General features: G+C 36.1%; 1 protein-coding gene across 3 annotated transcripts in view; it reads left to right on the top strand.

Moving 5' to 3' along the window:
- Positions 1-23,098, top strand: part of NMBR (neuromedin B receptor) — a 72,730-nt gene extending 49,632 nt beyond the window's left edge. For 2 of the 3 annotated variants that reach the window (XM_019029815.4, XM_055392025.2), the window contains exons 3-4: positions 18,697-19,045; positions 21,552-22,677. In XM_019029815.4, coding sequence (XP_018885360.2) covers positions 18,719-19,045; positions 21,552-21,953 — 729 coding nt within the window. In that variant the 5' untranslated portion in view covers positions 18,697-18,718 and the 3' untranslated portion in view covers positions 21,954-22,677. Of the gene's footprint in view, positions 1-8,978; positions 9,401-18,696; positions 19,046-21,551 lie in introns of those variants that run through there. The other variant, XM_004044764.5, reaches the window with a different exon arrangement.
- Positions 23,099-23,780: the final 682 nt, after the last annotated feature.

Below are 23,780 nucleotides of genomic sequence, written 5' to 3'. Positions count from 1 at the left end.
TTTAAACATCACAGACAGCCCCCAGTTTACAATAGTGCAACTTACAATATTTTGACTTTGACAATGGGTTTATCAGGACGTAGCCCCATCCTAAGTCGAGGAGCATTTGCACTTACAATGATTTGACTTATGATTTTTTGACTTTATTTATGATGGATTTGTTAGAGTATTAAATGCATTTTCCACTTAGGATACTTTCAACTTATGATGCGTTTACCGAGATGTAGACCAGATATAAATAGAGAAGCACCACCAGGCCTACCCTAAAAGATCTCCTGAAGGAAGCACTAAACATGGAAAGGAACAACCGGTACCAGCCACTGCAAAAACACGCAAAATTGTAAAGACCATCGAGGCTAGGAAGAAACTGCATCAACTAACAAGCAAAATAACCAGCTAACATCATAATGACAGGATCAAATTCACACATAACAATATTAACCTTAAATGTAAATGGGCTAAATGCTCTAATTAACAGACACAGACTGGCAAATTGGATAAAGAGTCAAGACCCATCAGTGTGCTGTATTCAGGAAACCCATCTCACGTACAAAGACACACATAGGCTCAAAATAAAGGGATGGTGGAAGATCTACCAAGCAAATGGAAAACAAAAAAAAGGCAGGGGTTGCAATCCTAGTCTCTGATAAAACAGACTTTAAACCAACAAAGATCAATAGAGACAAAGAAGGCCATTACATAATGGTAAAGGGATCAATTCAACAAGAAGAGCTAACTATCCTAAATATATATACACCCAATACAGGAGCACCCAGATTCATAAAGCAAGTCCTTAAAGACTTACAAAGAGACTTAGACTCCCACACAATAATAATGGGAGACTTTAACACCCCACTGTCAACATTAGACAGATCAACGAGACAGAAAGTCAACAAGGATATCCAGGAATTGAACTCGGCTCTGCACCAAGCAGACCTAATAGACATCTACAGAACTCTCCACCCCAAATCAACAGAATATACATTCTTTTCAGCACCACACCACACCTATTCCAAAATTGACCACATAGTTGGAAGTAAAGCCCTCCTCAGCAAATGTAAAAGAACAGAAATTATAACAAACTGTCTCTCAGACCACAGTGCAATCAAACTAGAACTCAGGATTAAGAAACTCACTCAAAACCACTCAACTACATGGAAACTGAACAACTACATGGAAACTGAACAACCTGCTCCTGAATGACTACTGGGTACATAACGAAATGAAGGCAGAAATAAAGATGTTCTTTGAAACCAATGAGAACAAAGACACAGCATACCAGAATCTCTGGGACACATTTAAAGCTGTGCTTAGAGGGAAATTTAAAGCACTAAGTGCCCACAAGAGAAAGCAGGAAAGATCTAAAATTGACACCCTGACATCACAATTAAAAGAACTAGAGAAGCAAGAGCAAACACATTCAAAAGCTAGCAGAAGGCAAGAAATAACTAAGATCAGAGCAGAACTGAAGAAAATAAAGACAAAAAACCCTTCAAAAAATCAATGAATCCAGGAGCTGGTTTTTTGAAAAGATCAACAAAATTGATAGACTGCTAGCAAGACTAATAAAGAAGAAAAGAGAGAAGAATCAAATAGATGCAATAAAAAATGATAAAGGGGATATCACCACCAACCCCACAGAAATACAAACTACCATCAGAGAATACTGTAAACACCTCTATGCAAATAAACTAGAAAATCTAGAAGAAATGGATAAATTCCTTGACACATACACCCTCCCAAGACTAAACCAGGAAGAAGTTGGATCTCTGAATAGACCAATAACAGGCTCTGAAATTGAGGCAATAATTAATAGCTTACCAACCAAAAAAAGTCCAGGACCAGATGGATTCACAGCTGAATTCTACCAGAGGTACAAGGAGGAACTGGTACCATCCCTTATGAAACTATTCCAATAAATAGAAAAAGAGGGAATCCTCCCTAACTCATTTTATGAGGCCAGCATCATCCTGATACCAAAGCCTAGCAGAGACACAAGAAAAAAGAGAATTTTAGACCAATATCCCTGAGGAACATCAATGCAAAAATCCTCAATGAAATACTAGCAAACCGAATCCAGCAGCACATCAAAAAGCTTATCCACCATGATCAAGTGGGCTTCATCCCTGGGATGCAAGGCTTGTTCAACATATGCAAATCAATAAACATAATCCAGTATATAAACAGAACCAGTGACAGAAACCACATGATTATCTCAATAGATGCAGAAAAGGCCTTTGACAAAATTCAACAACACTTCATGCTAAAATCTCTCAATAAATTAGGTATTGATGGGATGTATCTCCAAATAATCAGAGCTATCTATGACAAACCCACAGCCAATATCATACTGAATGGGCAAAAACCGGAAGCATTCCCTTTAAAAACTGGCACAAGACAGGGATGCCCTCTCTCACCACTCCTATTCAACATAGTGTTGGAAGTTCTGGCCAGGGCAATCAGGCAGGAGAAGGAAATAAAGGGTATTCAATTAGGAAAAGAGGAAGTCATATTGTCCCTGTTTGCAGATGACATGATTGTTTATCTAGAAAACCCCATTGTCTCAGCCCAAAATCTCCTTAAGCGGATAGGCAACTTCAGCAAAGTCTCAGGATACAAAATCAATGTGCAAAAATCACAAGCATTCTTATACACCAATAACAGACAAACAGAGAACCAAATCATGAGAGAATTCCCATTCACAATTGCTTCAAAGAGAATAAAATACCTAAGAATCCAACTTACAAGGGATGTGAAGGACCTCTTCAAGGAGAACTACAAACCACTGCTCAATGAAATAAAAGAGGATACAAAGAAATGGAAGAACATTCCATGCTCATGGGTAGGAAGAATCAATATCGTGGAAATGGACATACTGCCCAAGGTAATTTATAGATTCAATGCCATCCCCATCAAGCTACCGATGACTTTCTTCACAGAATTGGAAAAAAACTCCTTTAAAGTTCATATGGAACCAAAAAAGAGCCCGCATTGCCAAGTCAATCCTAAGCCAAAAGAACAAAGCTGGAGGCATCACCTTACCTGACTTCAAACTGTACTGCAAGGCTACAGTAACCAAAACAGCATGGTACTGGTACCAAAACAGAGATATAGACCAATGGAACAGTACAGAGCCTTCAGAAATAATGCCACATATCTACAACTATCTGATCTTTGACAAACCTGAGAAAAACAAGAAATGGGGAAAGGATTCCCTATTTAATAAATGGTGCTGGGAAAACTGGCCAGCCATATGTAGAAAGCTGAAACTGGATCCCTTCCTTACAACTTATACAAAAATTAATTCAAGATGGATTAAAGACTTAAATGTTAGGCCTAAAACAATAAAAACCCTAGAAGAAAACCTAGGCAATACCATTCAAGACATAGGCATGGGCAAGGACTTCATGTCTAAAACACCAAAAGCAATGGCAACAAAATCCAAAATTGACAAATGGGATCTAATTAAACTAAAGAGCTTCTGCACAGCAAAGGAAACTACCATCAGAGTGAACAGGCAACCTACAGAATGGGAGAAAATTTTTGCAATCTACTCACCTGACAAAGGGCTAATATCCAGAATCTACAATGAACTCAAACAAATTTACAAGAAAAAAACCAACCCCATCAAAAAGTGGGCAAAGGATATGAACAGACACTGCTGAAAAGAAGACATTTATGCAGCCAAAAGAGACATGAAAAAACGCTCACCATCAGTGGCCATCAGAGAAATGCAAATCAAAACCACAAGGAGATACCATCTCACACCAGTTAGAATGGCGATCATTAAAAAGTCAGGAAACAACAGGTGTCGGAGAGGATGTGGAGAAATAGGAACACTTTTACACTGTTCGTGGGACTGTAAACTAGTTCAACCATTGTGGAAGTCAGTGTGGTGATTCTTCAGGGATCTAGAACTAGAATTACCATTTGACCCAGCAATCCCATTACTGGGTATATACCCAAAGGATTATAAATCATGCTGCTATAAAAACACATGCACACGTATGTTTATTGTGGCACTATTCACAATGGCAAAGACTTGGAACCAACCCAAATGTCCAACAATGATAGACTGGATTAAGAAAATGTGGCACATATACACCATGGAATACTATGCAGCCATAAAAAATGATGAGTTCATGTCCTTTCTAGGGACATGGATGAAGCTGGAAACCATCATTCTCAGCAAACTATCGCAAGGACAAAAAACCAAACACTGCATGTTCTCACTCATAGGTGGGAATTGAACAATGAGAACACATGGACACAGGAAGGGGAACATCACACACCAGGGACTGTTGTGGGGTTGGGGGATGGGGGAGGGATAGCATTAGGAGATATACCTAATGCTAAATGATGAGTTAATGTGTGCAGCACACCAACATGGCACATGTATACATTTGTAACAAACCTGCACGTTGTGCACATGTACCCTAAAACTTAAAGTATAATTTAAAAAAAAAAGAAAAAAAATTCTTAAGTTTTGTTCTAAGATACCATCAGGTTTCTTAGAACTGGTTTTACCATTTTAATCCTTGCTTTTAAGCTTTGAGGGCAAGACCAGAGAAGCCTTTGGTCTATGGTTAATTTTTCCTAACTACAAACACAATACACTTCTAAGTAATGTACCTAAAACTATGTGTTTACAAGGTTGTTATACTGTGGCTGGTAGGAACTTAGCTTCTTTAAATCACTAATTCGCCCTTTTTGGTAAGTGTTTTCCTGAGAATTGGTTAATTTTCCCACATGCAGATAGAAACACGTATTTAGCTGAAAACCCAAGGGGAAATTCTGTGAATCTCCAGAGTTCTTTCTCTGTATGACTCACTTTTCTCTGTTCTGCTGATTCCAATTCCATCTTCTCAAGTAAGAGAGACTTCCAGGCTCAGTGTGGATTCCTTATCCTTGTGCATGGGCTGAAAACTCTTTCTCTAGGCAGTAAGATAGAGCAATGGTAGAGCTCATCTCATCTGTTAAACCTGTCTTAGGGATCACTGTTTTGTGCTGCCTCTTTTGTGCTGCCAATGTCTAAAAACTACTGTTTAATATGTTTTGTCTGGTTTTTATGTTTTCAATGTATTCTCTGTTACTCCATCTTGACTTGAAGTAGGAATCACTTCCCACCCCCGTGGTCTCATATATATCCTTTAAGGTTTTCTTCTATTATCTTCCCCAAATTACTTTTTCATACTGTGAACTTTAATGCACTAGAATTATAATACTACGTATAGTATTACATAGAGACTCTGTTTTATTCTTCTTGCCTGTGAAACAGTTTTCCCAATATTATCTACTAAGTGTTTATTTGTTGCAAAACACATTTGAGTGTTGTTTCCTTATCTGCATGCAACTGACTTTGAACTTTTATTCTCTTCCATTGATGTTTTTTTCTGTTCTTTTGCCAGTTCCGTTTTAAGTTTAATATTATATATTTGAATTAGTATCTCCTTTCTCTCAAATTTTATGCTCTTCATTTCCATTTCTGTTGCAATAGCATTGGTTGGAATCTCCTCCAGTGTGTTAAATAACAATGATAATAGCGGGTATACTTGTCTTTGTCATGATCTTAAGAAAAATCTATAAAATGTCTCTAGAAGTATAATATTTTATATTTTTTCATAATACACTGAAGGATAGATACATTGAAGCAGATGAGGATTACAAAATTGGTTTAAATTTCAAATTCTTCATATTCACTTACAACAATAATACTCATGTCAATGAATTGGAAACAGCATCAATATGGTTCTGAACAGTTCCTGTATTAGGGCAATAAAATATACAATGTGTATTGATAAACATCAAATACTCAAGATTAAAAATGTATACTTCATTTATATAGAAATCACATTTTTTTGACACAATTGCTTTCTCCAGAAACAAAGAGACATAACAGACACTGATTTCAAATACAATAAATTTCAAAATGCAGTTTCATGGGGTCTCTTTCAAATTAGACAATTTATCTTGTCTCTGTGAATCATGTTAAAACTCAAGTATTTTTATCCAGGAATATTGATAAACATTAACTATATGAGTCTAAGAAACCTAATATGGTATATGACATATTGAATACAATAAAAAAGTCTGTATGGCTGTGTGCTATGGCTCATGCCTATAATTATAGACATTTGGGAGGCTGAGGCAAGAGGATTGCTTGAGCCCAAGAATTTGAGACCAGCCGGGGCAACAAAGTGAGACCCCATGTCTACAAAAAATTAAAAAAGTTAGCCAGGCATGGTGGGGCACACTTGCAGTCCCAGCTACATGGGGAAGGTGAGGCAGGAGAATTGTTTGAATGAAGGAGGTTGAGGCTATAGTGAGCCATCTTCATGCCACTGCACATGCCTGAGTGACAGAGCAAGACCCTGTCTCAAAACATAAATAAACAAATAGTGTTTCATTCCAGTAGATGTTTACCTTTGATGTGTGTGCATTCTATTAATATGAGACAATACTGTGTTCTTATATGTAATTTTGTGATGAATCTAAATAATACATTATTATAATAACTTTATAACATTTTAATAAAATACCAAAAATGATTATTAAAATATTCATTATATTCTTTACTACAATGAACACAAATCTTTAAGTAAATACATATAAATTTACTTAAAATGAAGAAAATTCAATCCAGATGGCTTGTTTCTACAATGCCTGTCAATTGGATATTTATTAATCCAGCTTTTAGACTAAACATTTTTTTCTCTTCTAAATGATTAGGAATACACAGACACAATGAGGAGAATATAAAAAGTCATACAGTAATTTCGATTTCAATATATTTTTGTATAAAATATGTTAAAATGGTGTAGTTGCAGTTTGAATTTTAGACACTTCATAATTAGAAGATTGCTTTAGTAATTTATTCTGTATAGTAAGATTGGATGTTAAAAAGAAAACAAATAACTTTGGAGATAAAATTCCTAGAGACATTTCTCAACTTACATGTAATATTAATTTCCTTGCTCTCTTTTCCTCTTTCTCTTGCTCCCTCTCCCTCTATATATGTGTATAATTTTTATAAATATAAATAGAATATTTATATATTCAAATATATTTATATATAAATATTCTATTTAACTAATCTCAATTTTATAATGAATTATTTTAAGTAGTGAAATTCCAGAAGAGTACAATAAGGACTTTTATTTGAGTTAGAAAACATAAAACTTAAAATTGATTACAATGCAAATGTTTATCTTGTCTAATTCGATTATGATGTGACAGTGCTCTTGGTGGACAATATCTGGAAAAGTTGCTTAATTTATAAATGACATTGCATATATACACATCTTATCAGTTTATGGCTAGATCATCATAGGTAGTCCTTGGCTAGTTACATTGTTATTATTCAATTGTTCAATTTTATCCTTTAATAACAAAGAACTAGTCAAATGTTTTCCCTAATGAAGAGTGTTATTTAGCTAACTCCAGAACTGAGCCACCATTTCTGATCAGTTTACATTAGACTCAGATGGTGGTGATTTGGGAAACTGTTTTGTTCTTAGGGACAACCTATTTAAAACAGCATATCAGATGTTTATTGAATATATATCTACGAGTGGCATTACTCAATCTTAAGCATACATATACTCTGCCTTAATAGATAGAATTAACAAATAAAATTGTCGAGCCAGGTTCCAAAAGAAAAAATAAGTTAGTAATTTATTTTGAAAAATTGTCAGTTTCCAGTAAAGCTGAACATACTCAAGTACTATGACCTGGCAAATCCACACCTGGGATTTATTCAAATGTGCACCTGAACACATGTAAAAGAATGTTCATAGAAACATTACTCAGGTTGACTAAAATTGTAAGGAACCCAAATGTTAATCAATATAGAATGGATAAACAAACTGTGGTATATTTATAAAATGATGTAGTATACAGTAATGAAAAATGCCACCTGAGAAAAAACATGAGTGGATCTCACAGATATGGTGTCGAGTGAAAGAACCTAGACACAAGAGTGTATGCTGAATGACTCCATTTATACGATGCTCAGTAGGAGGCACACTTATTTAATAACAAGCCAAATGGTGGTTATTTTGGGAGATGGTGGCTAGATTGTGGGCTCTGAATGATGGTTAGATTAAGCAGAACGATTAAGAAATGTGTATGTTATACACGTTATAATTCAATAAAATATAAATTTAAAAATAATATGCCAACTATAAGAAATAATTTTCACATTTAAGGTAAGAACAGTAGATGATCATAAGAAGAGTAGCGAGAGGATTTCATTTATGAGCTTCATTCTTTGGCACTCATTTTTTTCCCCTAAATTCTGTGTTTCAGCATTAGGGACTTGCCAACTCAGCCCTTTAATCCTCAGAGATTCCAAAGTTCTTGCCTTGGGCTCCTCCTGCTTGGAGGCGGGTAAGGATGGATGTATATAGGGGCACACACACATGCATGGAGGACTGACCTCCCCTCCAGTTCCACACAATACAACAGGAACTTCACAAACAAGAGCAAAGCTGTGGGAAAAGCAGGTTGCAGGTGGCCCCGCGCTAGTTCCCGGGATTTCAGCCGCGGCCCGCTGGACAGCGCCAGGATGACTTCTGCTTCTCTGGGCGAACAGTCGGGCAGGTGCGTCTGCTGATCCCCAAGGGACAGCTCCTTGTTCCTGAAAGGCTGTTTTCCGCTAGATAACCGCGAGAACAAACCACTGAATACGGAACAAAGACGCAACAGCTTTGCTTTTTTTTTTTTTTTTTTTTTTAATTTAAATTCAGAGTTAGCCGGAGCCATTTCCCCCCTCTAGAAGCGGAGCGCCCGAGTGTGTGGACAGACCCCTCCCCAGGTCCTGAACTCTTAGGGACGTGGCGCTGTGAGGCGCGCCCCGCGGACAGTAAACTTGCAGGGGCGAGAGGGAGGGACATCGATTAAACCTAAATCGTGGGCGTTCAGTCCTCAGGGCACCGGAGCGCGTGAAAACTCCAGCGGACTCTGCTGGAAAGGAGATCATGCCCTCTAAGTCTCTTTCCAACCTCTCGGTGACCACCGGCGCGAATGAGAGCGGTTCCGTTCCCGAGGGGTGGGAAAGGGATTTCCTGCCGGCCTCGGACCGGACCACCGCGGAGTTGGTGATCCGCTGTGTGATCCCGTCCCTCTACCTGCTCATCATCACCGTGGGCTTGCTGGGCAACATCATGCTGGTGAAGATCCTCATCACCAACAGCGCCATGAGGAGCGTCCCCAACATCTTCATCTCTAACCTGGCGGCCGGGGACTTGCTGCTGCTGCTCACCTGCATCCCGGTGGACGCCTCGCGCTACTTCTTCGACGAGTGGATGTTTGGCAAGGTGGGCTGCAAACTGATCCCTGTCATCCAGCTCACTTCCGTGGGGGTTTCCGTGTTCACTCTCACTGCCCTCAGCGCCGACAGGTAAGAGCACAGGTAGCTGTTGGTGGCTCGGAAAAGTCGTGGAGAGGGGCGAGTAGAGAAGACTCACCCGGAGTGCACCTACTGGCAGAAGGACGCAAGGAAAGGTTGGGTGTGGAGAGGAAGAGAGGGAGAGAGTGTGTACCTGGGAAGTAGAGTAAAGAGAGTTAAAACGGACTGACATGTGAGGCTTGGAAAAATATAAGAAAATTACTATGTTTTTAAAAAACAATTAAAATTGCATTTAAAATTGCATCTCCTAGTCCCACCTCCGACACTTAGGGAATATTATTTCATAGAAAAGCTATAGAATAAACATGCAAAAGAGCGAGTATCTGGTTGAAGATTTTTGTGTGTGCTTAAAATCTTATAAGTGTACTTTCCTTTATGCAGTAGAGTAAGAATCTAATAGGTAAGAATGTCTGCTTAATATTAGGCAAATATTTAATTTTTATTTCTTTCAAGTAAGAGGAGAACTTACTTAAATTTATTAACTGAATTTTACTATTTCTTAGAAGTAAAACCAATTAGATTAATAAATGTTCTTTGGGCAGATGACTTTTCACATTCTTCTTGTTTAATACCTGAAGCTAAGAGACTTTTTTTTTCCACCGATAGGTACCCAAAATACATCTTTGATATTAAATCTGCTTTTGACATATGTTAAGGGTGTGAAGTGTCCATTATTCTATCTTGCACATCAACTGGTTCAACTCTGTCATTTTTCAGATGTGCATACTGAGGCCCAGGGAATGTAATTTCTAATGGAAGACCAGGGAGGAAAATCCAAGTCTCCTGACTCAGGGTCCACTTAAGCAGAAGGGAATGTTTGGATGGGGTGGGGAAAAACGCAAATTAGGTACCTTTTCATGGAGCTGTGGTTTAATTCCCTTGGTGGGAATGGAGGACTGACTTAAGCTATTTAGATAAACAATTAACTTGGATAATTAAGGTGGTATGCACTCTCCTCTTTAATTTACATATTCAATTGCTAATGAAAAATAAGTCTGTATCTGAATTTCCTGGTATTTGCAAGAATACTGGAATACTATTTTGGCATTGAAGAGTTAATCCTGACTGAGGGAAACACAACATTCAACAGAGACTTGAGAAACTGAAAATGATTCACTTTCTTAAAAACCACACTCCTGGAAACTTAGGTGCCTTTTGTATAAATTATGTACCTAATTTTGTTTATGTGGCAGCATTTCTATTATCTTTTAAAATACTTTCTCTGAATTTCAAAGCAAAAATATGACTAGTTTAGCTGCCCCTCTTTATGCAATCTTATTTTACCTAGAAAGTTTAAAAAACCTACTTAGTGATTAGAATAAAACTTAATGGTTAGCAACCACAGTAGTTTAAATTACTATCATTGTGCTTTTATTCTAAAGACATGGCATTGGTAGCAAGACCCAGGGTTGGAGTTTATTTCACACCAGTTTTTACAATCTATTGTCATGGCGACACATGATCATTTACACAGGTAAATTTGCCCTGGCCTAGATCAGAGAAAATAATAATCCTTATATATTTACTGACTTTCTGTGTCTCATTTGTGTATCATATATTCTGTGAATACAGGATGAATACTTTAGTAATAACAATAAGGAAAGGTGAGATGCCTCTTCTACTTGGTCCGTAGGCTACCCTTGTCTACCAGTGTGTGTTTAGGAAATATAAACTAGGAAACCTGAGTAACTGTTGATGAAGTTATGCAATATATTCCATGATTCACTTAAAATGGGTTGGAAATGGTTTGTTATATATTGTCTACACTTCTCTTTTTCTTCTAGAGCATAGCAATCAATAGTTGATTAGTACTTGATGACCTCTTACTATATCTCACCAAAAGCTATGATTTCTTGTGGATGTGGAATCAATTGTAGGATTAATTGCACTTAGCACAGTGCTAACTTTTTTTTGTGTGATTTTTCAACCCTCACAATGCTGTTAGATAGGCATTATTATATTTAAATTAAACACTTTAAAGCTAAGAAAACAGATTAGAAATTCAGCAACATTTTTATGATCTCACAGCTAGCCACTGATGGTGCCAACATGTTTGAACGCCATTTAAAGTCTGAACTCTTCACCATTAATCCACATTATTACAATTCTTGGTATAAGAAATTACTAATGGTATTTTTTATTTACCAGCAGACTTAAAAGCTGAGTTTAAAACAAAACACCCAAGCATAAAAAAAAGAGTACAGGAGCTGATTCATTAGATTTATTACAGTGAAAAAACATCATAAAATGTAACTGCAAAATAAAAAAAGAAGCACCTTGAATTCAAAATTAAGTAGTAGCTGCAGCAATAAAAACTATAATAAACAAATAAAAATTATGTTATTAGAGTCTTTAAACAACAAATTCAATTATTTGTATCATATGTCCTGTCTTCACAGATGGCCTGTCTTTGCCTAACAAGATCTTTGCCTAAGATCTCTTTGCCTATAGAGATCACAGTACATAGAAAAAAACCCAGGAAGATAATTAGATTTCAGAAAGCATATTCCAATGTGAAGTGGAGACTCATATTCTACACTTCATTGACGTCAGCATCATTAGATTGCAGAGACTAAAATGAAAAACACAAATATTTTGAATCCACCTTGAGGCCTAAAACACCTTGTCTGATATGGCCAAAGGGTGGTCAGATGACACTGGTATCTGTGGTTATTATTATATTTTATTTTTTTGAGACAGAATCTTGCTCTGTCACTCAGGCTGGAGTGTAGGGGTGCGATCTCGGCTCACTGCAACCTCTGCCTCCCAGGTTCAAGCAAATCTCCTGCCTCAGCCTCCTGAGTAGCTGAGATTACAGGCACACGCCACTATGCCTGGCTAATTTTTGTATTTTTAGTAGAGACAGGGTTTCACCATGTTGGCCAGGCTGGTCTCGAACTGCTGACCTCAAGCGATCTGCCCACCTCGGCTTCTCAAAGTGTTGGGATTACAAGTGTGAGCCACCGCTCCTAGCTGGTGTCTGTGATTATTAATACTCAACTTTCCAACTCTTCTGAGGAGTTTCAGCAGACACATCCCTAGGCAACAGCTTTTGTGCCCACTGCAGTCATGCCTCAGAGGCACATCATCATAACCAGTATGGCTGGAGGAGAGACAGTGCATGGTATGAAGTGGTGATAGTTGTAGTCTTAATTTATTATTATTTTTTTTTACTGTTATCTTGATAGACATTTTTGTTACAATTTTGAAAATATATATTGCTTGCTTGCTTACATAAAGTAGTTGACTAAAAGTATTTCTATATTCTATCATGTTTCTAACACTTTTATACATACACACATACACACAAACACACACATATTCTCACCTCCCCCCGTGGAGTATTGGGACGTGTGTGCTGTGACATCAGGTTGGTGGCGCCCCATAAGCCATATTTTGCTCCTGGTTGGCGTTATAGTTATCTCCTTCTCTATATATGAGTAGCTGCATTTCCAAATCTGGAATGTTATTTCTTTGATTCTTGAAGATCTTTTGGCCTCTGATGGCACATTATTAAAATGCAAATAACTCTTAGGAATGGAGTTTTCCTTTTTCCTTCATAGGAAAAATTCTCACAGATTCCTAGTGCTAAACTGTAAACTTCATAATTTCATGTATTAACAAATATAAAACTAGATATCAATTCTTTATTGTGGCTTCTTATATAACTGTTAACCAAAATGCATTCATAAATTAAATTTAAAAAATAAAACTATAAAAACTATAAAAATAAACTAATATTAGTTTAATGTATTGGGTGATACTTTCTTCTGATACCAAATAGCCAGTGTTGGATTAAATGCAAAAATAACGTTGTACCAAATCTGATTAAGTTTCTAATGCATTAATAGTTATTAATACAAAATCCAAGTTTTTGTGTGCTGGTTAGGATAATCAGATTTCATTCCGTAACTAGGTCAGTAGACAAAGTCTTGAATCATTAATATTATTTGTATATTATATCAATGCAAACAGATATTTTATTGAGTGTAATTATTTGTCAAGATACTGAAATAGATTGGATACAGGCCCTGGGTCTAACACTCCCTAGGCTTCATAGGACTTTTCCATCAGTCTTTGTTCAGTGGTGGGAGGGAGTGCTGTTAACTGTTTGCTGTTTTCTCATCAAAACTCCTGACTGAAGCTCAGGTTCATGTTAGCCAGCTGCCCCTGACTGGAGATGATGCTTTCTTTTTTGCTCCATAGCCCTTGCCTCTCAGTCTCTTAATTGGTAGTGAGATTGGCACCAAGAGTGTGCTTCTCTTTAGAACAATAGTCTACACTCACCCTATAATGCTAGAGTGATGACTTATTTATGTTCAACTTATTTTTGTTCAGCTTTGTATTACTCACACTGCTATAAAGAACTACCTGAAATTGGGTAACTTATAAATAAAAGAGGTTTAACTGACTCACAGTTCCACAGGCTGTACAGGAGGCATGGCTGGGGAGGCCTCAGGAGATTTAGAAACATGGCAGAAGGGTGAAGGGGAAGCAAGCATGTCTTCACATGGTGGCAGGAGAGAGAGAGCTAAGGGGGAAGTGCTACATGCTTTCAAACAACCAGATCTCATGAGAACTCACTCACTACCATGAGAACAGGAAGGGGAAATTTGCCCCCATGATCCAGTCACCTCCCATGAGGTCCCTCTGTCAACCACTGGGGATTACAATTCTACATGAGATTTTGTTGGGGATGCAGAGCCAAACCATATCAGACCTGCGACAGGAGAATGTAAGGCAGCTTAAAAATAAGGATACAAACAACACACCACAGGACTAAAAAGGGAGGAAACCAAGGGCAGGGAAAAGAAAAGTTGGAAAATATAAAATGACCCATACTTTCACAAAATGTGAGTCATAGGTTTTTCTGAGAGCTTTCTCGTAGCCTTTTCAAAAAGAAAAATTTGCTTTCCATAACCAATTCTCTGTTATTTTTATATAACCATAGAAACAGAATCAATTGTAGTTTCTGCACATAATTTATTAGTTTTTAATTTGAATTTATAGGGCTTATTGTTAAATAAATGTTATTTGACTCCAATAAATTAGATATCTTTTATTCACTGATCTTGAACACTTCTAGTTTATCTCTTTCTTTTATACTTAGAAGTAATTTCACACATTGAATTAGAAAGGCACTGTATAATTCTCACAAGATTCATAATATTGCCACAATTTATATGTTGCTTATAGCTTTTGAAGATTATTCATCTACCTTGATCTGAAACTTTTGGGACACACTGTAAATAAGGAGGGATTGCATCAGGCTTGGGTTTATGGTTCCTGGGTGCTGCTAACCATGTATCCGTTACATCCAAATGGTTTTCTTGGAGAAAAAGGATAAAACAGCACAAAACTCATGGCCATAAGGTGGTGCTTTTCTTATTTGCAAAAGAAGAATGATGTCTTCCTCATGATGTGACATATCATAATTAAAGAGCAGGCATCTGATTCTTCAAATGCTGAATTTCTGCTGGATTCTGGATACTATCCATTCTGTTGCTGAATGTGCACCCATTGCACTGCACCTTGCAGGAAGCCTGTGGCAAAGATGCTCACTGCTGCACACAACTGTCTTAAAACATGGTTTCTAAACCTGGCTTATCATCAGAATCACCTGGAAATGTTAGTAATATGCAGAATCCCACATTTCACATTCTAGGGATTCTGCATTAGTAAGTCTACAGAGAAGCCTAATCATATTCTCTCTTTTTTTTACTTCTCTATGTGTTTCTGAATATTGATGTGTCTTAGGCATCACTAGATTAGACTCAGTCTCCGTTTGTCATCACCATTCCCACTTCAACATAATACCCAAAAACTCCCACCCACTTTACCACAATTGCTCCTAATGAGGATCTCCTTGTTGCTCAGGCTATAGTTTCAACCATTTATTGAGACCCTATAGACTCTACTGGCCAGGCCAGGCATTGTGTTATGTATTAGAGATATAACAGTGAGCAAGACCTTTCTCTTATCATGCGGTTCACACTCAGACTTTTTGTGGACCTATTCTTTGCCTGAAAAATGAAAGTTTAATAAGAAAAAAAGAAAGAAAGAAATTTTGGGTAGTGTCATTAGAAAGATTAGTGTAGATGGAGATTTTTGAGATGCTATGATGACTCTGTAAGAGGTAAAAAATATCCCATTTTTATTATGTATTTTGTTTTATGATTAAACTTAATTATCTCTTTACATTAAAATTTAAACTACACAGATGTTACAAGCGAGATCCAAAATAAGAATTGATGAAGAAATCTATTTATTTATTGAGGTTTAATACATGAATAGTGATTATTTTTCTCTTTATATGCCTTTTGATCAACATTCTCTAGTATTTAGTTAGGGATATCCTCCTGAGACCATTTATAAGGGAAAATATACCTTTTTACACATACCTGCTATGCTAATATACACAGTGAAACACTTTTTATACTAAGAGATACTTTTCCCCACATGTCTATAAATATTTGAAGGAAGCATAATAAAACATGTCCACATTAATTTGCACTATCTCATTTTATTTTTTGCTTTTTATCCTTTCAAAGATACACACAGTTGGTATACAACATTTTTCTTCGACAATTGTAAGCTATGTCTCAGTACTAATAACACTTCGGTAATCTGTATTTTCAACTATAATTCTGTTTTTGTAGGATTTTCAATTCTCCTCTTTTATTCAAATGTGTATCACTCAGAGACTATCATTGGGGTCTATCTTTTCTTGCAGGAGGTGACTCATAATCCTCCTTGCTGGAAAGGCCAACATTTCTGCTAGGTTTCTTACTTTCTCTAAACCGAGATTTCTGTATCTGTTTCTAGCAATCTTATCAAAATGAGAGACTTATTATTTTAATTTCTATTTAAAGTTTCTCTATATCTTTTATAGTTATAATGCATGCTATGATATAATGTTTATGTTGGCCAAAATTCATATGTTCAAATCCTACTCCCCAAGATGATGGCATTAAGAGGTGGGCCTTTGGGAGGTGATTAGGTCATGAGAGTGGGGCCCACATGAGTGGGATTCATACCCTTATAAAAGACTCCAAAGAGACCCTTGACCTTTCCACCATTTGAATAAACAGCAAGAAGATCTATCTATGTAAAAAAGGGGGACCCTCACCCGACACTGAATCTCTCAAGGCCTTTATCTTAGATTTCCTAGTCTTCAGAATTGTGACAAATTTCTGTTGTCTGTAAGCTGCCCAGTATATGGTACTTTATTATAGCAGCCCAAGTAAACTACAACAGTACTTCTACAATAGTACATGTGCTTAGATATGAGGTAGAGAAGTGACATTTTCTTCTCCTTTTTAAATACGTGGAGGAAAGTTCAGAATACCCTTTGTGGTTTTTGATAATCTAAAAAGAAGGCTTGATCTTTTCGTAGTGATAACCTCTTTGCCCTTTCCTTGTCTTCTTCCACAAAAAAAAAATTACAGTCAAATTTTTGGTACTTTGCTCTTAAATATGAATTGTCAGTCAATTATGCAGATTTATTGGGAGAGATTACAGCACAAAGAGACCAAACAACCTGGAAAGAGATTAAATTTTTATTTTTGTATTAGTTTTATAGATACATAGCAAGAGCTGGCTGCAGTAGCTCATACCTATAACCCCAGCACTTTGGGAGGCTGAGGTCGGCAGATCACTTGAGCCCAGGAGGAGTATGAGACCAGCCTGAGCAGCATGGCAAAACCTCCTCTCTACAAAAATACAAAAATTAGCTAGGCTTGGTGGCATACACCTGTAGTCCTAGCTACTAGGGAGGCTAAGGTGGGAGGATTGCCTGAACCTGGGAGGTGGAGATTGCAGTGAGCTGTGATCAGGCAACTGCACTCCAGCCTGGGTGACAGAGTGAGACCCTGTCAAAAAAAAAAAAAAAAAAAGATACATGGCAAGAATGTGCACATATAACATAGGAATAGGACACTATAAAAAAGAAATAATTTGAAAACATAAAAAACTTATAGGAAACAAAAGATGATAGCAGAAATTTTAAAATTCAGAAAAAATGATGGAAAGTAAAGCTAACAGAATATCTTAGAAATTAAAATCAAGAAGAAGGTGGAGATGTGCTTGATAAATGTGATTTTCCAAAATATATCAGAGATGGGTAATAATTCAGATTTGTCTAACTAAAATCCTGTGGTACTGCATCTTATTTGCCAGGTATATTGTCACCTGAAATACTTTAAAGAGAAATATAAAAAATTTGAGGTTTACATGCCATTTTGAATTGTTTGCATCATCATTGCCTTACTTAATATGTGTGTTTGAGTTAGCTGTAGAAAGTTTTGGATTGTTTACTGCGTCCTGGAGTGTGATTCCTTTATCACTAGTACACTGCTAGTATATTGCCATTAATATTTTAGGTTGGAGGAGAAAAGAATTTTATGGGATCTTGACATGAAATAAATTTGAGCTATAAAGACAGAATATTGTTCTGCTTTCAAGTTTTTTAGTCCTTATTATTGGATTATGGAGAAAATCCCAATCTGGATTAGTCTTTTATTTATTTTATTTTGTCAAAATGTAGTATGACCAATCTAGATTAGTTTCTAAAATTCATTAATGTCCTTAGAAAAAGAGTGAAGGGGCTCATGCTCAGAAGCTATGGAAAAGTATCAAGGAAGAATTGAATAATATTATTTTGTGAATATCTTATATTTGGTATTCAATACATTATGATAGATGTAACATATATAGATTTAGAAGAATTTAAGAGGTAAACTAATGTCCAGGATTTTGGAAATGAAATGACTAGGATTTAGGAAATGCCAATTTAAAATATTTTTCTCTCTCTTTTTGTTTTCTGTGCTAATAAGTAGTGGAATGACTTGTAGACTGAGAGACACCAGGAACCTTAGGTCTTCCATACACTTTTAAGCAGCCAGGGAATAAATAAATTTGAGCTATAGAGACAGAATATTGTTGGCATCTCTCTTAGCAGAATGTTTTTCTCTTCTCCCTTCTTTCCTTCCTTCCTTCCCTTTTCTTTTCTCCTTCCCTTTCCTTTCCTCTCCTCTCCTCTCTTCTTTTCTTTCTTTCTTTCTTTCCTTCTTTCTTTCCTTCTTTCTTTCTTTCTTTCTTTCTTTCTTTCTTTCTTTCTCTCTTTCTCTTTCTCTCTTTCTTTCTCTCTCTCTTTCTCTCTCTCTTTCTTTCTCTCTTTCTTTCTCTCTCTCTCCCTTTCTTCCTTTCTTTTTCTTTCTTTCTTCTCTTTCTCTTTTTTCTTTCCTTTCTTTCTTTCTGGAATAACTTGAGATGTATCATTTTCCCAGGTACAGAGCCATCGTTAACCCCATGGACATGCAGACGTCAGGGGCATTGCTGTGGACCTGTGTGAAGGCCATAGGTATCTGGGTGGTCTCCGTGTTGCTGGCAGTTCCCGAAGCGGTGTTTTCAGAAGTGGCGTGCATCAGTAGCTTGGATAATAGCAGCTTCACAGCATGTATCCCATACCCTCAAACAGATGAATTACATCCAAAGATTCATTCAGTGCTCATTTTCTTGGTCTATTTCCTCATACCACTTGCTATTATTAGCATTTATTATTATCATATTGCAAAGACCTTAATTAAAAGCGCACACAATCTTCCTGGAGAATACAATGAACATACCAAAAAACAGGTAAGCTTAGTAGGCGTGGGTTGGTGGTGTGTGGTCAGAACAAGTAACTGCTATTTATTGTTTTATTTTGTGGGCTTTTAATCCTATGACTGATGAGAACAGAGTTGGGCCTTCACAGGCCTTAACTAGAAGGGATATGTGGGGATCTCTAATATATGGTCATATCAGAGCCCTGCAAAGGCCTGCTTAGGTTCAGTTTATCATTTATCTGGATCTGTGATAAGGCCTGACATTCCACCATTAGAAATTAATGTATTGAAAGGCCTGTTTTACATGCAGATTTTTATTTAACAAACAACATAATAAACCAGAAAAATTTCACATATGAGCATACATTAATTTGATTATTGTCTCTTCTCCCATTAACCCACTAAGGATGGCAGGGAGTCTAGAAGAAGGATGCATCAGGAAAGGACTATAGGACACTGCCTGGGATCTTGGGATGGGATTTGGGTGGAAGTCAGAATGAGAGATGAGGGGAATAGCAAGAGCAGCAGAAAAGGAACCCAAAGGTGCAATCCAAAGGTGGGCTGGTGCTGAAGCAGTACGTGACCCAACTCAAATTTGTAACTTTCCCTACAAAGATAATATGCTCATTTAAAAATTATATCATGCACCTTATGTACTTTTTCTTCCTTCAAGAATATGCAGTACTAATTTAAGGTAAAAATCAACTGTGTTAATACACAAAGAGAAATAGTGTTCTTGTGACAAAGAGTTTCTGGTTGTACATTTGTGTACAGCTAGAAAAGAACTTCTAACGGGTTTTGCAGGTACAGAGTAGTTACCGATGCTTGTTTCCAAATTAAAGGCAAAGAAATTGAGTCGCACATCATTTAAAATTTACTAGAACATAGATGGAGCATTAGGCTGGGGCCTTGGGCATGTTAGCAACAGCAGAAACTAGTAAAGGTTTCTTGCATGGAAGGTAACCTTTATGAATTGGTGGCCATCAACATCAAAGATCCACATCGGCTTTAAAGACTTAAAAAATCACCCAATTATTGAAGGCATTGTTAGATTAATTCATAGACTTTCTCTAAATATTTGGCATCAGTGAGGCAATGTGTTCAGATCATTGGCTCACTGTGCTTTCTATTTTATATAATTAGTTCTTTTATTTGAGCCCTGTGACCCAATTTGAGCCCTGTGTATCTCAATTAGGTATTTGAGTATTTGCTTTTGGTTTCTAAAGTTGAGTTTTTCTCATATACAGAGCCCTTGCTTCACTTTTTAAATTTTTATTGGCCTTGGCCTGCCTGCCTTGTTTTTGTGAATTTCCCTATTGGGACCTATAAACTCTGGCAGGGCAACTGGGTCTTGACATCTGCTGAGAAATAATCTCAATGCCAACAGCCTGCCTGTGCACTTGAATCTCCAAGTATAGACTGCTGTGATATTCTTGCACTCATGGTCCACCTGGAAGGCATGACACTCCTTAGAAAGATAAATTTCACATTTGACTTTCTTAGGATTGATTGTTGGGTTGCCTAACTTATGCCACTGGGATCCATGTGGAACATCACATTCTGCTTCCTGGCCTGGGCTCCTCTTCAGTTTTACCTTTCTTTGCTTCCTCCATCACCACTCTATTGCTACCTACCATCAGATATGTTCCAATCCCAAACCTTTCCAGTCTTCTTTGGAATATTCTAGTTGACGACCAGTAGTATTCACTCAGAAAATATTATGATACCTGCTACCAATGTCTTTCAGTAAATTGGTATTCCATGTCCATGTTGCCTTAATTAAATATTTAAACAAATTAGACAAATGTAAGGTACCCCTTGAACTACCGATGTTAGGAAATTGTTTTTAGATTAAAAAATATTGATGTCCAATATTTGAATTTTGCCTATTTATTACACTCTTGAATACCCTCTCAGAAACAGTAAACATAATATGTAAATTTTATGAAGAAGGAAAATTTATTTTTATTTGTGAATGTGACAATAAAATAATGTTTACAGGACTCACAGTTATATCAGATGCTTTTGATTTGTGTAAGTCAGGAGTTTAAATTTCAAGTTGTTATTTTGTTTTCCTGTGGAGTGGTCGTTTTAAAAATCAAGCCCTGCTTCATCAGATCAATTCTTCCTATTTAAAACACCCTGATTTTTTTAAAACACCTAAGCTTGAATATATTCTATGATTTATTAATTTAGTGGATTTAATACAAACAGAAATGACTTACATTTATGTTACACACAATGAGACATTAAGCAAAAAGAAAATAAATAAATAATATGAAGACAGCATTTAGTAACTTACCACTTAGTTTTGTATAAGCTGTCAAATATTTTTTAATGCAAATAACGTAGAGACCAAAATAAGCTTTATCAAACTGTTAAAATCCATCATCACTTTGGTGAGGAAAATAAATAATTTATGTATTTTTGATGTATTATAATGCTGTAAATTTTGCTCTTTCCTGACTTGATAAAGTTGGTATGTGGCTGGTTCCATTTTCACTTTAACCAATGGTATCAATTTCTTATATTTGCAGATGGAAACACGGAAACGCCTGGCTAAAATTGTGCTTGTCTTTGTGGGCTGTTTCATCTTCTGTTGGTTTCCAAACCACATCCTTTACATGTATCGGTCTTTCAACTATAATGAGATTGATCCATCTCTAGGCCACATGATTGTCACTTTAGTTGCCCGGGTTCTCAGTTTTGGCAATTCTTGTGTCAACCCATTTGCTCTTTACCTACTCAGTGAAAGCTTCAGGAGGCATTTCAACAGCCAACTCTGCTGTGGGAGGAAGTCCTATCAAGAGAGAGGAACCAGCTACCTACTCAGCTCTTCAGCGGTGCGTATGACATCTCTGAAAAACAATGCTAAGAACATGGTGACCAATTCTGTTTTACTAAATGGGCACAGCATGAAGCAGGAGATGGCACTGTGATTTTGGCCGTTCAACTCACTACCTGGAGAGAACTTAGTAACTGTTAAAATTCCTATTCAGCAGATCAGAACTAAATAATTATCCTATTCTTGCTGTTGCTTAGCTAATTTATTAGGCAATTGCATGACTGACTCAGAAAATGCAAGACATTTTTTCTCTAGACTTTATTTTTTTCTCTTTTCATTTCCTAATAATTAGAATATGAGAAAAGACTTTAAATCACTACATATAATACATATATGTATATATATGTATTTGCACACACACACGTACACACATGTACATTATATATATTTCACATTAAAGATGATCCCCAAACCAATGCAATATGTATAATTTAACTTTGCTTTAGTATTTAGGCTGTTGCTAAAGCCAGTTCTAGCATATTTGTCTTAGGTTTTGTTTTATCTTGAAGCATGAAATAAATTTCTATATTGACTCAATGATTCAGTGAGGGTAATATTCAAACTCTTATTATTTGAAATACAAGTCAGATTGTCCTGGTGAATTTCATTCAATTCACAACTATTGCATGTATGTGTGCGTGTGTGTATATATATATATATATATGTATATGTATATGTATATGTATATGTATATGTATATATGTACACACACACACATGTCCTTCATTTTAAGAAAATAATAAAAAATTCAAAGGTGGAGCTTAATCACATTGGTATTTATTGTGATTCTGTGATTAATCATAATTTATAGAAATAATTCATATCTGTAACTTCTAAGTATGTGATTAACAGATATAATGAAGTTAATATTATGAATTATAAAATAGGTATGATATGAATATAATTTACATTATGAATGTAAAATAGGTATCATATGAATATGATTTACATTATGAATGTAAAATAGGTATCATATGTCCCAAATTGCAAAACTACAACTCACAAGTTTGCATGGCCATCTTAGTATACGTTGCTAAATCCTTGAATATTTGGATGATTGTGTATAGATATGATAAGATTTGTGTAATTCCAGTGAGTTCAACCATTTACTCATCCTCTCTTGCAATACCCAACTGACAAGTATGTGGGATCACACTTAGGCAATTTTTTTCTGCTTTTCCTGCATGATACCACAGTTTTCTCTGAATAAATGTCTTCTTTTTTTAGGAAAATGCAAATGTATTGATTACAGTTTAAAAGCTACCATTTTTAAAAGCATGTATCAATAAATCTAACATTTAAATCAATATATTTCATACTATTTCTTTCTCCAGATTTGACAAGGCTCTATTAGTATACTAAGCTTTTCCTTAAACACCCATAACTCATGCTATTTAAGATATAACATATTCAATTGTATATAACAATTAGAAGAATAAATACAAACTAAAATATTTGATAATAATAATAATAGTGAACTCTAATCATGTATTTTCTATGTTATAGGCATAGTCCTAAAGCTTTACATTTACTATCTAATTTAATCATCAATATAATCACTGAGGTGAACAAGAGAAGGATCTAATTTGGCAAGGTATGAAGTTATGCGACTGTGGGTAAGGCATCTTTATTTGAAAGAGTACATGATTTTGAAAACTTTGCAGAAACAACTGATCATGTGAACACATTGTCAGAACCCTGAACTTAGGCTTTATTAATTTCATTGTAAATTTACCTCTGAAGAAGGTCTGTTATTATCTCTATAGATTAGGAAATTGAGGCTCAGAGATATTAAATAATTTAAAAATATCGAGCTTTTCTTTTTGGAGATCCAGTCAACACTTAATAGCTCTGTTAACAAACTAAGCAGGTAGAGGATTATCTGTGCAGATTATTGTTTTTTTTTAAATTTTAGATTCAG

This window comes from Gorilla gorilla, chromosome 5 (genome assembly GCF_029281585.2).
Source record: "Gorilla gorilla gorilla isolate KB3781 chromosome 5, NHGRI_mGorGor1-v2.1_pri, whole genome shotgun sequence".
NCBI lineage: Eukaryota > Metazoa > Chordata > Mammalia > Primates > Hominidae > Gorilla > Gorilla gorilla.
This window is presented reverse-complemented; position numbering and strand designations above follow the sequence as displayed.